Source organism: Ambystoma mexicanum, chromosome 10, assembly GCF_040938575.1.
Source record: "Ambystoma mexicanum isolate Mex_15411 chromosome 10, UKY_AmexF1_1, whole genome shotgun sequence".
Classification (NCBI taxonomy): domain Eukaryota; kingdom Metazoa; phylum Chordata; class Amphibia; order Caudata; family Ambystomatidae; genus Ambystoma; species Ambystoma mexicanum.
The window spans coordinates 1,107,717,468-1,107,732,177 of NC_090932.1; the positions used below are offsets into that span (position 1 = coordinate 1,107,717,468).

The window sequence follows — 14,710 nt, forward strand, 5'->3', positions numbered from 1 at the left end:
CAAAAGCTCGAGAGCAACAGCACAAGGACTCCCAACACTTGAACGTGCGGTAAAAATCTGAGGATGGCTGCCATAGGCGGGGCTTAGGGAGAGGGCAGTCATTGGCTGGGGGCAGTATGACCCAGAGACCAGTAATTGGTTACTAAGAAAGACATTAGAAACGAAACTGATACTGATTTTTTCTATACTGAGGATTCCCGGCCTGACGACGGGGAATATTCATGAGCATGTGAATCCATGCCAGACCCCATGCTGGAGAAGAGTGGTTACCCTGTTTTTTCGCCCCCCCCCTCCGGAGCCTTTCGACGCCTGGCGCCGAGGTTCGGGGGTAGTGTCCCTATCTCTGGATAGTGGAGGTTAGGATTCAGGAGCAGCCATTGCGCGGCCTGTTGACGCCGATTCCTGGAGTGCGGACTGGGGATAGAGGTCGGTTTCTTCTTCTGACGATCGAACCTCTGTTACCTTGGGGAGCGAGGCACTTCAGGCAACAGTGGATGGTTGCCTGGAGTCATGCGGCGATCCAGATCGAGAACGCCCAGAGGACACCGATTTGGACCGTTCTCTATGTGCCTCTTTCCGAGTACTCGACGTGTGCGTCGAGTCTCGGTTGGACTTCATGTGTTTTGTGGAAGTGCTGTGGGTAGTGCTTGTGTCGCCTGGGGTCTTCCCCATAGCCGCCCTGCCGCCAGACCTTCCGAGGTCTGGGACTTGCACTTGGTTGTCAATTGGCGCTATGTCGCCCTCGCCGTCCGAAAGCACGGCGTCGCTGCCATTGCTGAAGGCGCCCTCCGCTGCCATGGCCTCTTGACGCCTGGCTTGGTGGGCCCAACGCTTGATCGAACGGTCCTTTAGTGTTTTCGGTTTTAACCTACTACACGCTCTGCAGTTAGCCTCGGGGTGGTCCCTCGGTAAGTAGAGACTGCACGTGGTGTGCCGGTCAACCCAAGGGTACTTGCGGTTGCACTTGGGGCAAAATTGGAAAGGGGTACCCTCCATACGCACCTTGTGGCAGCGGGCTAATAAGTGTAGGAATCTATAAGAATGTACCTATACCAAAAGAGTGTAGAGTATGTCCACCCCCCACTCTCCCTACTTGCAGGGCAGAGGCCAGAGGCCTTCTGAGGCCCAAATCCGTTGTGCAGCTCTCGACGGTCGATTCTTTCTCCGTGCCAGCGTCGAGTGTGGATGTTCAGTGACTCGACGTTGGGGTGGAGAAATGAGGAAATAACAATATTTTAGCAAAAGTATGGCTAAGGGCAGGGAACTCTGCGGAATGCTTCCGACCAGTATGGCGGAAAAAAAAAATCTGAGGGTCCTAGACGCGTGAGGGATCATGGGTACAGTGGACGTCACACTAGGGATAGTATTACTGGCACGCCCTGTGTCGATGCCCATTTTCGAGTTTCGAAAAACAAACTAATACTCCGCAGCTTCCACTAGATGTCGGCCTAGGCACAGCATGTGATCTAAGCAGATTCAACAAGCCTCAGAAATAAATATACAAATGTTAATATAACTTTAATTGATTAAGTGTTTGCTTGGATACCTGTGTGAACTGATTTCATTGCACTGCTCTACACCTCACATAACTCCTAAGATAAATCTGGCTGCTCAGCCACTCTACCGTCTTGTGTAGCACAGACTTATATGAAGAGTTGGGTCCCTAATACCAAGAGAAGTCTTATGAAGTCGAACACCTGTACTTTAGAAAGACATATCACTCCCTTTCAAATGATCAAGCTTAGGAGCCTGTGTGTCCATCTGACTCTGCTGAAGGATATCTAGATCTAACCGGAGGGGGAACACGGTCAGTCACTACCAAGGAGGTGGAGAGGTTACCATGATCTTCCTGGTTTGTCGTAGGGGCACTGAAAAATACGCCAAGATGGAACTTTTCCCTGTAATAGTCTTATTGAGTGTGTGCTCATCCACAGTTTCTTTTTCTTAGTTTTTCATATTTAGGTGTCTCTAGATGGAGAAAGAGGCTCACTCAAGGTCTCCCCAGGCAGAACCATCCTGTCAGGATCGCAAGATTTACTGAACGTAAACACTTTGAGTGCTTCTTCTTGTGGGACGTTTTCGTTTTTTTGTGGTTGGATTTTGTTTAGCTTTCCCCATATGAGACACTACTACCAAATCCAAATTTGAATCCACCCTTCTGTCTTCAAGATTATTCGGTATTTCCTCCGTGCTGATATCAATCTCACCCCTACCCGTGGGTGGTGTGGATACTGGAATGACCACTGGAGAGTCAATTATCGCTGGAAGCCGCAAAATTTCAGCAGAGACAGATGGATATACATAGGCAGAGACATCTGCGACTCACAAAACGCATCTGACAGCATGAAGCGTGTAGAGATTACATAATTTGCTCCTGATATGGCAGGAACAGGCCAATTTTATGCCAGATTTTTGCAATCATCCTTGAGTTGGCTTTCAAATCTTTGCTCAAGATAATATAGAGTCTAACCAAAGACTGAAGTGTGACATAGATGGCCATATTTTTTGATGAGCCAAAATTCTCTATGTCGGTAACATCTTTTGCCTGTGTCTCGATAATGGCGTAGTTGATAGATTTGCTGGTGAAAAGTCCACGGTACGTCTTACTGTTTCCACCTTCTTTACAGTCAAATGTATAGTTTCAGGAGCTGATAGAATAGAGTATATAGTAGTAGTGAATGTTTTAGTGTGTTATTTATCTGTGTTATTTCATTGCTAAGAGTTTATGTAAGGCCTAAATAAATAACTATTTGTATACATTATGCCTAACTTGTGTTAACAATAGAGCCAAGTGTGATTAACTGAACCCTTCCTGACACACTTATTTAGTCTAAGCATTGCTGCTTAGTCACACTATCCATATAGAGTATGGCTAGACACAGTCTACACCTATTCACAAGAATAGGGTAGCCTCGCAATCGGACCACAGGGCTTATTCAGGTATCCATCTGAACATTTTGGAACAATTACGTGTGTTTGTCACAGACAAATTGAGTCGCGCTAGGACTAGTAGTTTGCATGCCTTGTATAGGACAAAGTCTTGAGCTTCAGTGCATTGGGAGCAGTTGTATAGGCTTATCCTGCTGGCACTACCTGTGTTAGCTATTGGTGGGATGTTTGGTAGGTTTGTTGTTCAAGGGATATTGGAAGGCTTTCCTACATTGGCACATTTGCGTCCCATTGGAGGCTATGTCATACCATTGGGGAGCATGCTAGTGGAGTTTGGACATGGACTGTCTAGGTCAACATGCTCTATACCTCCACTTCACTGTTCAGACTGACCATACATCCTTAAAATTGCTGATGAACATGAAGAGAGAACCCCAAGTTGCTAAAGTGGGCCATACGCCTTCAAGGCTTTGACTGCAGCATTGCGCATAGGCCAGGTACTCAACATAGCAATGGGGATGGGATTTCCAGGTTGTATAATCGACTGAAACATAAAACCAATCCAGGGGTGGATTAGGTTCCTCTGTCCCTAGTCAGGGGTGAGAGGACAGGTGGTGTGGTAGTGTTTTTTTGCACCTTTCCCTCCATAGATTGCTATGGGACACCCTTCGTTTTGCTTTATATTGTAACCTGTCCTGACTTTTTGAAGGGAACTAAAGCCCTGAGATTAACTTCACTTAACTATTTTACTCAGTCTTATGGGGAAACTGACTAGCCCCAAACTGTCAGTACTTAAAGACAAACTAGCTTTTGGAATTCTTGTATTTTTACAATTGCACACATCACCTGAAAGTAAAGTGTAGTTAGGATACTTTGAATCCTGATAACCTTTTATCTAATGGCTTTTTGGTTACTTTGGTAATGTGCCTAAGAAAAGCTAGTTGCAGTTGTGTGATTTTCACCATTTGAGATATTTTTCTTGTGCACTTATGCATTTACCGTAATTGCTACTAAAGGTGGCAAGCACCATAAAATGAGTGTGCAACACAACGTTTGCTTGTTTTTGGTCATCTTGTCTTTTGGACTTCTTCCTGCTTTCTCAGGTAAACAAATGTATTAGATGCCAATCCCTTTCCCAGTCAAAGCTGTGGCTTTTACAGGCAAGTGGGGGCTTTGTGTGAGCGACAGAGGAGGAGCTTGAGACTGTCTTGTCAGAGTCCACATTCTCTGCTGCCCCAAAATCTGTTGCTGGACAGATGACCCTGGGCTGTTTGAATGTTGCAGACTCTTACCATTGGTTGGCTTGGGCTAGCTCCGAGCCTGAATCTTGGATAAAAGGAGGGATCCTGCAGCTATTTGACAGATCACCATTGGAACCAAGACTTATTCAAAGAAAAGCAGCCACTGACCAGAGCATTGATTCCAGCGATTGGCCCAGCGAAGCCCTGTTCCACTGCCTGATCTTAGAAGACCCCAAATAGTTGTTCGACCCTTGGACTGGAGGTAACAACCAGTCACGACCCCTGCTCGAGGATCCATGCTTTGGAAGCCTTCAAAAGTGTTGGTGGACTGACCAGCTCCCTTTTGGGCTACCTCGCTTCAGCCGACGCTGTTCCAAGCAGAACTATGGGACTTGTAATATCCTCAGCTCATGACAAAAGTCGTCTGTTCTCACATTGTCAGCCATCTCACTTTAAGAGAAGCTGTGCTGGGGCTGCTTCTGTGTTCACAGCTAGAACGCAGTGACATCTGCTGGAGCACTCTGGACTCCCGTGAGAGGTCCTGAAGGGTCGGGCACTGCCTAAATCTGCATCTTTTGTTCATTTGAGTGACTAATTCTTGAAGCTGACTGGAACCGTCTGGTGAGTACCGCATCCAGCTTTGGACCCGAAAAGTGACCTCTGCACCCGTGAACTCTGGGCTTCCCTCGCCCGAAGCGAGGACAGAAGATTTTGTCCCCCAGCAGATTCCAGAAGAGCTGCAGGGTCACCTGGAAGAATCTGAGTCAGAGGGCTATGTGAACATACCCGTTTGTCTCAACCCCCAGTCTTCCTTTGAGTACCATTGGGTGCAGAGTCCTTGTCCTCTAAACTCCCTCTGGCCTGGCCTCTGGTCATCAAACCTGGGCTAAGGTTCCTTTCCTAAGACTTACTTTGGGGGATAGAGTGGGGTCCTTAACTGACTTGGGTAAAATATTTACTTTTAAGAACTTTCAAAGCACCACCACAGCCCACTGCATCAGTTCTGAAACCTTCTGTGAAGAAACCATAGTTGCAACTTGTGAGTTTTGGACACAAGGCCTCTTACATTTTAGGGCTGGGCTTCAATAGATGGAGGGAATTTGTTTTGTGATTATTCTAACTAAATTGTTTTTGCTCGTGCGTGCGCATGCATTTTGATTGCATTACTTCCCTGTGATTTTTTATATGCTTAATGTGTTCCCAAAAGCCTAATAAATAATTGTATTTTAAAATATTTACTAACTTCAATTATTTATATTATTCTGTTTGTAGCCCTACCATTCTCTCACTTTTCCTGAGACTAAGCCTTGGGATAACGTCTCAGCATCTTCTGTGTTTGCCGTAAATTTCGGATGTCCAGACGGAGTCTCTGCACCATTTAAAAATGGCCGGCAGGCCACCTCCCACACATCAAGTCAGCCTTTCGGATGAACCCCGACACTCTGCAGCTACCTTGCTGCTCTATGACAACAATGTCGAGCTCTGATTGGCAGAGCTCATTACAGAAGGACTGCGTTATCTGGCAGACTGTGCCGACCAAACACCTAAGGCCCTACTTAAGGCCCTTGTCTGGCTACGGGCAATGCCACCGTACTCTTTCCGATTGTGGGCTGCAATCTCCTGGTCGTTAAGGTAATGAGGCTACCCCCTACTGTGTCTTGCAGTTGTTGTACATCTATAATCCTACGTACAAACTCATTGTGACTAACATGTGCCATCTAGCTTCTTTCTTTTCCCCTTTGCACCCAGCATCCACAAGGAGTGAACTTCCTCTACTGCCCAAGGGTTAACTGCTGACCATACCATACCTTTCTGCATCATCTCCCGTCCCTGTTGTATACCTGAAACCCTCACCCCCTTTGCCTCCATACGGTTGGCACCCGCAACCTCTGTATACCTTACTTCATATTTGGTACCTGAGATAGCCCCCCACACCATGAGGCGTGGCTGCTTGACTATGCATTTACCCTAACTTTGTCGATCCCGTTCTGAACCATCGGCACAATGTAATGTTTGCATGGGATTGCACTTTAAGACTGTCTCTGTACTTCTGTAACTAGTGCCCTGATACCTGAGGCTTATGTGCACTGCTATAAATGAAAAATAAAAAATACAAGTCTCCTAGACCTGAAAAACGCATCATCATATTTGTGCTGGGCCATCAGCTGGTCTGCAGGTAGTTTCCAGGCCCTCATTCTGCACTGCTCCATCAAGCACCATGGATATTGTCAAAGGATAGAGCACAGGAGCAAGCAATCAGACCAGGAGGATATCCGAGGAAAGGAAAAGTGCTGGGGCTGCAAGGATGTGGACGAGAGAGGCGATCAGCAAGAAAGGCCCAGTGTCAGAGAATAGTGGTCATTTTGTCTGAGGAAGAAGTTCTCCAAAACTATGCAAAAGCAAAGAAGGGAAGAAAGGGAGCAAGAAAGCACAAGGAAAAGGACCCTAGGGTTGAGGGTGGGGAGACAAGTGATACAAAATTAGTTTGGGCTTTGGGATATTAGAATTGTTCCATGGCCCAATGCTGGGCTTTGGATGGGAGAGCTAGTGGAGGAGAACCATCTATTGAGCAGTCCTGGACTCAGGAGTTTGTGGTTCAACATAGATGTTCAAGTCTTCAACTATGAAGAGAGTTGCAAAGCACAGGAAATGGCTGGTTGGCCAGTCGAATATCTGTTGAAGGCATGCATGTTGCCCAATATGCGATAGACAACAGTAAAATGCAGGGATCGGAAAGGAAATCGTACCATCAGGGCTGCTCATGAAAAGACAAGGCGGAAAAGGTGTGGGAGGGCACAAAAGAAACAGATGGGGGATGGAAGGTGCTAGGAAATGCAAGACTATGCTACCGCATACAGTGGAATAGATTTGGCACAACATCTTCAGTAAACCCCCAGGTTTACTTCCCATCTTCATTTTCTCAACCAAGTTGCCTGCTCCTCACTGAGGTTTGTGCATGCATTATGTACAGGTTAACCATTCATACAAAGTCATTATTTTCTGCAATAAAAATTCAGCACAACCTGGACTTGAACTCTTTGCCTGACTAGAAGGGTTGTAGAGTAACCTAAAAAACGAAAATTGTTCCAGTAATTCTGCCAAGAGGTGTGGATGACTGACCAAAATGTAAAATGCTGAAGCCCAGAGGAGACAGGAAGCAAAGTGGAATCAACCCCAAAGCAGCCCAAGGTGTCCATAAATGTGTGTGTGGTCCTGGGGGGTGGGGGGGAGTTCACATGAAATGGCATTGCTGAGCAGTGCCATCTTTAGGAATTTCGCAATATTATTAGGGTCCAGGATGGACACAACAGCAAATGAAGCAGTGAAGCTCAAAAAGAGCAACATTCCGAAAACATTTCATTTAACAACTTTCTGATGTACCGAAATATACTATGGCACAATACGCAAAAGAAAAAGAAATCTAAAGATTGATCTTACACACCACAGGAGAATACCCATTATTCTTCAAACATTTCTACATAGTGTTTATCAACATTTGTTGCATTAAACAGCAGTTCACCCATTCGCTAGGTAAGATTTCCCCTATGAACCAGACTGGTTTCCTAACTTGTGGACTCACTGCTGATGCAAGCCTATTTACAGGATACTGGCTGTCAAGGGACAAAAGATAGCACAAAGTGTCCCCAAAAGTTGTGTCCTGTAAAACACGTCTGGGTGACAAGAGACATGTGTGTTCCAATGTTCACAGTGGATGCTGTGTCATCCCAAACTGCAGAGACCATTTGATCACAGAGAGCCACCATTAGGCGAGACGCCACACAACACATCTATTGAGCAACCTGATTATTACTGAAGAAACAGGCCATTATTTTTAAAGATTTTAATCACATCAAATTACCCACTTCAGTTAACTATTTCTAGACACCACAACTCTATCCAAAGATCAGTTTTAAAGGGCACATCTTTCCTGGATCATAATCCAGGAAGGAGCATACGCGACTTAACTACATCCATCACTCAGACAACTACATCCAGAGTCCATCAGTTTAAAGTGCTGCCTGTCCAAATATTGCATTGGATCACGTTCTAACAAAAGACAAAGAGGGTCATTACGAGTTTGCTGGTATTCTGGTGGTAAATCCGCCAGAATACCTGCAAATGGAATTACTGATGCTGCCACTTGGTCAGCTGGTATAACCACTAGATTACAAGTGGCGGTTTGTCAGTATTAATCCCAATTTCTGCTGGCATTACCTCTGCTGGTATTCCTGTATGGTAATGCGGGCGATTTTTGTGGAGGTGGTACCTCCAGCTTAAAGCTGGAGGTACCACCTCCACAAATTGCTGGGAAATACCAGCTGAGGTAATACCAGCAAACCTTTAGTTTGGTAGTGCGGGAAAAATGCAGGTAAACTATTGCATCCACTTTTGTCCCATACCGCCAAACTCTTAACGAGCCCTCTTTTCTCTCAACCCCTCAGCCTCCTTGAATCCGAAACCACTTCATACACAACCATACCCAAAGCAAATTGTGGCATCAATGCAGTCAAAGGGAGGACAGCAAATATGGTGGTTGCAGGCCTAGCGGCTCTAAGAGAATTTACTGAGCTCTCAATGCAGACAGCACACAGACACTCCTTCATTCAATATGTTAAAGGCTTCAGAGGTTTTTAGATGTACAATCTGCCAGAAAGGCATACGACAGGGCACATACTTAGGTACTCTGGAACATTCTTCAGGTGCGGTTTCACCAGAGCAGGATGAAGTGGTCGATCGTGACGCAGCAACTGAAAATCTCGGGGGTTGTCTTCAAAATAAGTCTAGAAACGCAAGAAAGAAAAAATGTGAATAACAACATTAGCATGCAGAAAGCAAGATGTCATTACTTTGATTCCCCATACAGGAACTTTTTTTTTTTTTACCAGCATTAAGTCGGTTGCAACATGGAGTACCCTTACATGCATCAAGTTTAAACCATCGGAAATGAGCCACAGATGGCAGATCCCACAGGAGTCCCCTCTTCCCACAACCCATCACCCCTCCCCTACCCCACCTCAGCGACAGGTTATAGAGGCTACTGTGCTTGTAAGAATAGTCTTGGTAATTGTTGTTTGCATGTTAAAGCTGGGAACTCTGCTTCATAGTCCAGGAGCGGGGACCAGACCTCCTAGAACTGATGTAGCCTGTCCCCTTTGGCTGCTGTAATTTTCTCTGCCACTAAAATGCCCCAGAGTTTAATCCACCATAAGGCAAATATGGGGCCCGGGATATAGTAATCTTAGCAGCCAGGAGGAGTTGAGTAATCAGCTTAGCAGTTCTCCTGGATCAGGGGTGTATCCCTGAAACTGGTGCCCCCAGCAAGAGCCCCTTGGGCTGAAGAGGGAGCCTAATGTGAGTAATGTCCTCGATTTAGTCAAGACTCGTTCACCCCAGAAGGTTTGAATTAGGGGACAGTCCCACCACATATGAAAGTATAAGTCTCGCGCTCCACATTTTCACAAGCACGACTGGTCCAGGTCCCCCTGCATCTGATGCAACTGAGGTGAGGGAAGGTACCACCGAAGCACCAGCTTAAGGGCGCAGTCTTTGTTCGTTACATAAGTGGAGGAAGCGTGGCTCCTCGTCACGATGTCCAACCATTCCCGGTCGTCCAACGAGCAACCCAGATGCTCCTCCCATTGGGGCATATTTTTGGGCTCCAAAGTAAGTGGGTCATCTTGTAGTAGTTTATATATTTTAAATAGGTTTACCACCTGCGACCCGTTTTGGAGGGTAAGTTCAAATGGCCCAAGACTGCAAGTGCCCCCCCTCCCCGGTTGACTGCAGGGTGCATGATCCAATGGCGAAGTTGGGCATATGTGAATCCGTCTGCTTCAGTCAAGTGGAACTTCTCCTTACAAATGTCAAAAGTAAAGGCTGGCCATCGTGAAACAGGTCTGCTACAGTGAGCAATCCCACCCGAATCCAGTGCCCAAAGTTACCAGGTTGCAGGCCCGGGGTGAAGAAAGGTTATGGAAAATTGGTGCGAGTGGGCCTATACCTCCCGGGGTACCCTTATACCTTAACACCCAGTCCCAGAAACATGCAGACAGCAGACAGACACTCCTGAACATGTGGGAGGGAGTGAAGTGGAAGTGAAATCCTGGACTGTTTGACGTGAACCCATTTTGGTTTGTTAGAGGGAACCTGCCAGGTAAATAGCCTCGCCAATTGTGCAGCAGCATAGTATTGATGTAATTTTGGAACACCTAGGCCACCCAGATGTGAATTGCCCATCAACATTTTAGGGATTCTAGATTTTCTGCCCCCCGCCCCAAAATAAACCGAAAGACCTTTTGTTGTAAATGGAGAAGGGGGCTTAGCGGGATCCCCACTGGGAGGGGCGAACAGAAGAAAAGGAACCAGGGAAAATGTTCATTTTGCAGGCGTAATGCGCCCCATTAATGAGATTTCATGAGTCAGTCACCTTACCAGATCAGCTTCCAATGCTTTGAAAAGAGGTGGAAAGTTGGTCGCATAGAGCCTTTCCGGGGAGAAGCTGCAATTCATACCACCAGTTACTCCAGGTCACTGTTCCATTTAATAGGGCAAATCGGGTGGAGGGAGAGAATGTCAATGTCATTCACGGATAAACCCACCCCTAGCGCAGTCGATTTATTGTAGTTAATTTTAAAACCTGCCACTTGACCCAAGGATTTTAATTCTGAGAGAGAGCGTTGTAGGGAAGCTTGCACGTTAGTTAAGGTAAGTAGAACATCATCTGCATTAAGAGATACTTTATTCTTTATCTGGCCAATTACCAATCCCTCAATGGAGGGGTTGTTCCATATCTTTTGGGCCAAGGGCTCCGTTATTGGGGCGAATAACAATGAAAGGGGGCAACCCCGCCTAGTTCCACAGGTGAGTGGGATGGGGGCTATAAGTCGCAGGTTAACCCATAAGGAGGTTTCAAATTGATTGTGTCCTCCCACGTATTCCTCATCTTGTGATAATTCGTTATCTCCAGCTTTGCTGCTTCGGAAAAGAATGTTCTCGGCAGAGGGCGCTGTGCTCGAGGTCGTGGCGTCGATTGTCCCTCGATGGACTCCGTACTCTGTCGACGTCACCGATGGTATAAATAGCTCGAGCCGTGCCCGTCGCTTCAGGTCAGTTTTTCCGATCGCTTCGCCATCGAGAACGGCGCGCTTCTATTTTCTGTGAAGAAAATGTCGTCATCTTCAACGCCTTCGACACCCAGGACTGGGTTCAAGAAGTGTGCAGATTGTGGTTCTAAGATGTCGATCCCCACCGGATTTGTCTCTGGTGTCTCGGTTCCAGTCACCGAACCGACGACTGCAGGTCCTGCCAGTCTATGACCGACAAAGATCTTTGTGAGAGGAGAGGTAAACTGTTGGTGGGGAGGGAGGCCTCAAAGAAGGCTACGTCAAAAAGACACAAGAAAGCAACTGATTCTAAGGAATCGGATCGCCATAGGCACTCAAAGAGATCTCGATCTAGGAGTAGATCGAGACACTATTCGTCATCATCGAAAAAAATGAAGAGGAAACATAGATCTCCCTCATCATCATCTTCTTCAGAGTCGACCGAAGAAATTCGTTGTCCGACTAAATCGGATTCTCCCAGTAAGTCGGAAGAATTCCACAAAAAGATGGAGGTTTGAGAATGCGACCCGACCCCCTCGAAAAACCCTCGAAAAAGCCATATCCCTAAAGTCACTCCATTGGACGACAAAGGGAAGTCCAAGGCTACCATGGCATAGACCGGTAGCGTCGAGGAATCCAAAAAAACTCGAGTCGACGTAAAACCGTCGAAGACTCTTCGAGAGTCGAGCACTTCTCCAGTGCCATACAAGAAACACAAATCGAAGACTTCGACGACGTCTATAATTTCTACTTCAAAGCCATAAACATCCTCGACCCCATTATCGAAGTCATCTTCGAAGACTTCAAAGACCCCTAAAACAACTTCGAAGGATTTGCCAATTCCTTCGAAGCAGATGGAAGAGGAAGAAAGGAGATTCACTCCTTTGCCCAAGTCAGACTTTTTCAAATCTATGTCAGCAATTTATGAAGAGTCTGCTTCAGAAGACGACGAGGTTACTCCTTTGGGAGTTACTTATGGTACAAGACAAGTTCCTGAGGAACGTATTGACCAGGAATCTAGAATGAGAGACCTGAGTGATACTCTACATTCTGCCAGTGGAGTTGACACATTCCCAGAATTAGAGTTCGCCAAACCTGATCCTGCAGAGCATGCAGATGCTGGGTACAGGGGTCTTATGACCAGGGTAGTTGTAATGATCTGAGGCTGCCACCTCTACCAGGTTTAGGGCCCAATGAATATTGCCCCCCGTCAACCTACCCTGAATAAATCCCGTTTGGTCCGGATCCATAAGTTGGGAGAGAACTCGGGACAATCGATTGGCTAGGACATTTGAATAGATATTGGCATCAAGGTTAAGCAATGAAATTGGCTTTAAGAGGCACAATCATTAGGATCTTTCCCCGGTTTTAACAATAAGATTGGTGAGGACGTTTGCATGGAAGGGGTGGTTGATCGGGTTTGTTGAAAGGAGTTGAACAGAGCCGTTAGTGGAGATACCAACTGGGCCTGAAAGATTCTATTGAATCTGGTTGTGAACCAATCTGGGCCAGGGGCCCTAGACTTCAATGACTTGATAACAGCGTCTTCCTCCTTCAGGGTAATTGGGGCTTCTAGGGCTTCCCTCTCGGCTCCTCGAAGGTGCCCGAGGGAGGCCTCTCGCTACCAAATTTCAGGGGGTGGGGGACGCCGACATAGTGCCCGGTCAGGTGAGCGGCAGCTAATTGAAGCTTTAAGTCTTCCGCATATTGCACCTTCCAGAGTATCCCCTTAGTCCCACTATAAAGATGGGTCATCTAACCTTGGCCAATTTTCTGACTAAGAATCTATTAGCCTTGTTTCCTTTGGTGTAGTATCCCTGTTTCGTGGTTAAAAGCGATTAAGTTGTTTCATCCGCGTACAGGGCTTTGAGTTTATTACGAGCCAGCTGCAGGGACCAGTGACTTTTAGAGGATCACCTTTTTTATGTTTATCTTCTGCCTCAACCATTTCTCTTTCTAGTTGTGTCCCTGTTTCCCTCAGGTTCCCGGAAGGCCGCTATATGCGCCATACATTCACCCCTCACGACCGCCTTCATTTTGTCCCAGGTGATGGCCACTGACTAGAGACTGGCAGGATTCTCCTGAAAGTAGTTGCGAATAGCTTTTGCTATTGCTTCCCTCAGTGACATGTCGGTCAGTATCAGGTCAAATAAACGCCTATGTGGCCTCAAAGGGTGCGCCGGGTCACAGATGCGGGCTGTCAACCGGACAGGGGCATTGGGCTTGATTTTGACCTCATCAACATACAAGAACTTTAATTATTAACCTAGGGTCAGAAATGGTCAGGTTAAAGACACCCTTAAAAGGAGCATTCTCACATTAGGATTTTCTTAAACCCTAGGATTAGGGTTCCGGAAGATCAAGCGATGCCTACTTTGCAGGGCTTCTTTGTATATGGGTTGACTATGTAATGGAGCAGTCAAGGTCCTCAATGTACTAGCCAGGAGAAGAAAATATCGAACAACAAGGGTATGCACACCCATTGTTTGTATGTGTATATATATATATATATATAACACAACTGTTAAGTCTTTATGGTGCTTTTATCCGTTTAGAGCCCCTTCTGCTGTGCATAGTCCACCATATTGTGGTCTGTAAGGAACATTAAAAGTGATTCACTGCAAAGTAAGAGATAGGGGCTCGAACCCACAACCACAGAGCGCCTCTCACCGGAGTAAATGGTGGAAGATCGAGGCCTCCAGTTACCCCAAGAGGATCCATCACGATATCTGGGAAAATCTGATTTTAAGTAAGCATACCTGGGAGTTGCTGACCCCTGTCCTCCTTAAGAAAACATTGGGAACAAGTCCCTTTGTCTTTTGTCTCCCCTTTCACTCCCCCCTCCACGCACTCGCTCAACTTTGGTAGTCAAACCTGGGTTGTGTATCCTGCCCCTGGGTTATCCTTATGTTAATAGTTATTGAACTTTAAGCTCCCTGTTCACCATAACTGGAGTGGCCTCCTAAAATCTGTCAACCAGGCCAGAGTCTAGAAATATACCTTAACAGCTCTGAGGCCAGAAAACTATTGGTGATTTGAACCCTGTTAAAACTATTTTTCACAACCTACACTGGTGAGGGTCTGAGAAGAGACAAGTTAGTGGACCAGACAAGGTATACACTGAAATCTAGCCAAACTTAATGGTAGTATGGTAGAGTAGCAATGCTTAGACCTTTGAGGAGTAGGTTCTGTGCTGCGCACAATTGACACTCAAAAACACTGGTAAGGAACAGAGGTCCATACAGGTAAGTGAAAAATACTCTTAACCGGTTGCATCAAACTAAACACACTACTAAAGCAAACATTATTAACATATACACACCAATATGTGGATTGCCAATTGGATATACCCACCTCACTTTAGTTTAACAGATTCAACAATTGAACGCAATGCAATACTGTTAGGGACTAAAGCAGGGAAATAATTAGTATTATACATATAACAAATATAGCCATTAGGTAGAATTTCCTTCTTTA

General features: G+C 46.1%; 1 protein-coding gene across 1 annotated transcript in view; it reads right to left on the reverse strand.

Moving 5' to 3' along the window:
• DDX56 (DEAD-box helicase 56) overlaps positions 1-14,710 on the reverse strand; it is a 786,153-nt gene that overhangs the window by 73,228 nt on the left and 698,215 nt on the right. Inside the window, exon 12 of the mRNA XM_069618962.1 lies at positions 8,806-8,911. Within this exon, the coding sequence (XP_069475063.1) occupies positions 8,806-8,911 (106 nt within the window). The remainder of the gene's footprint in view (positions 1-8,805; positions 8,912-14,710) is intronic.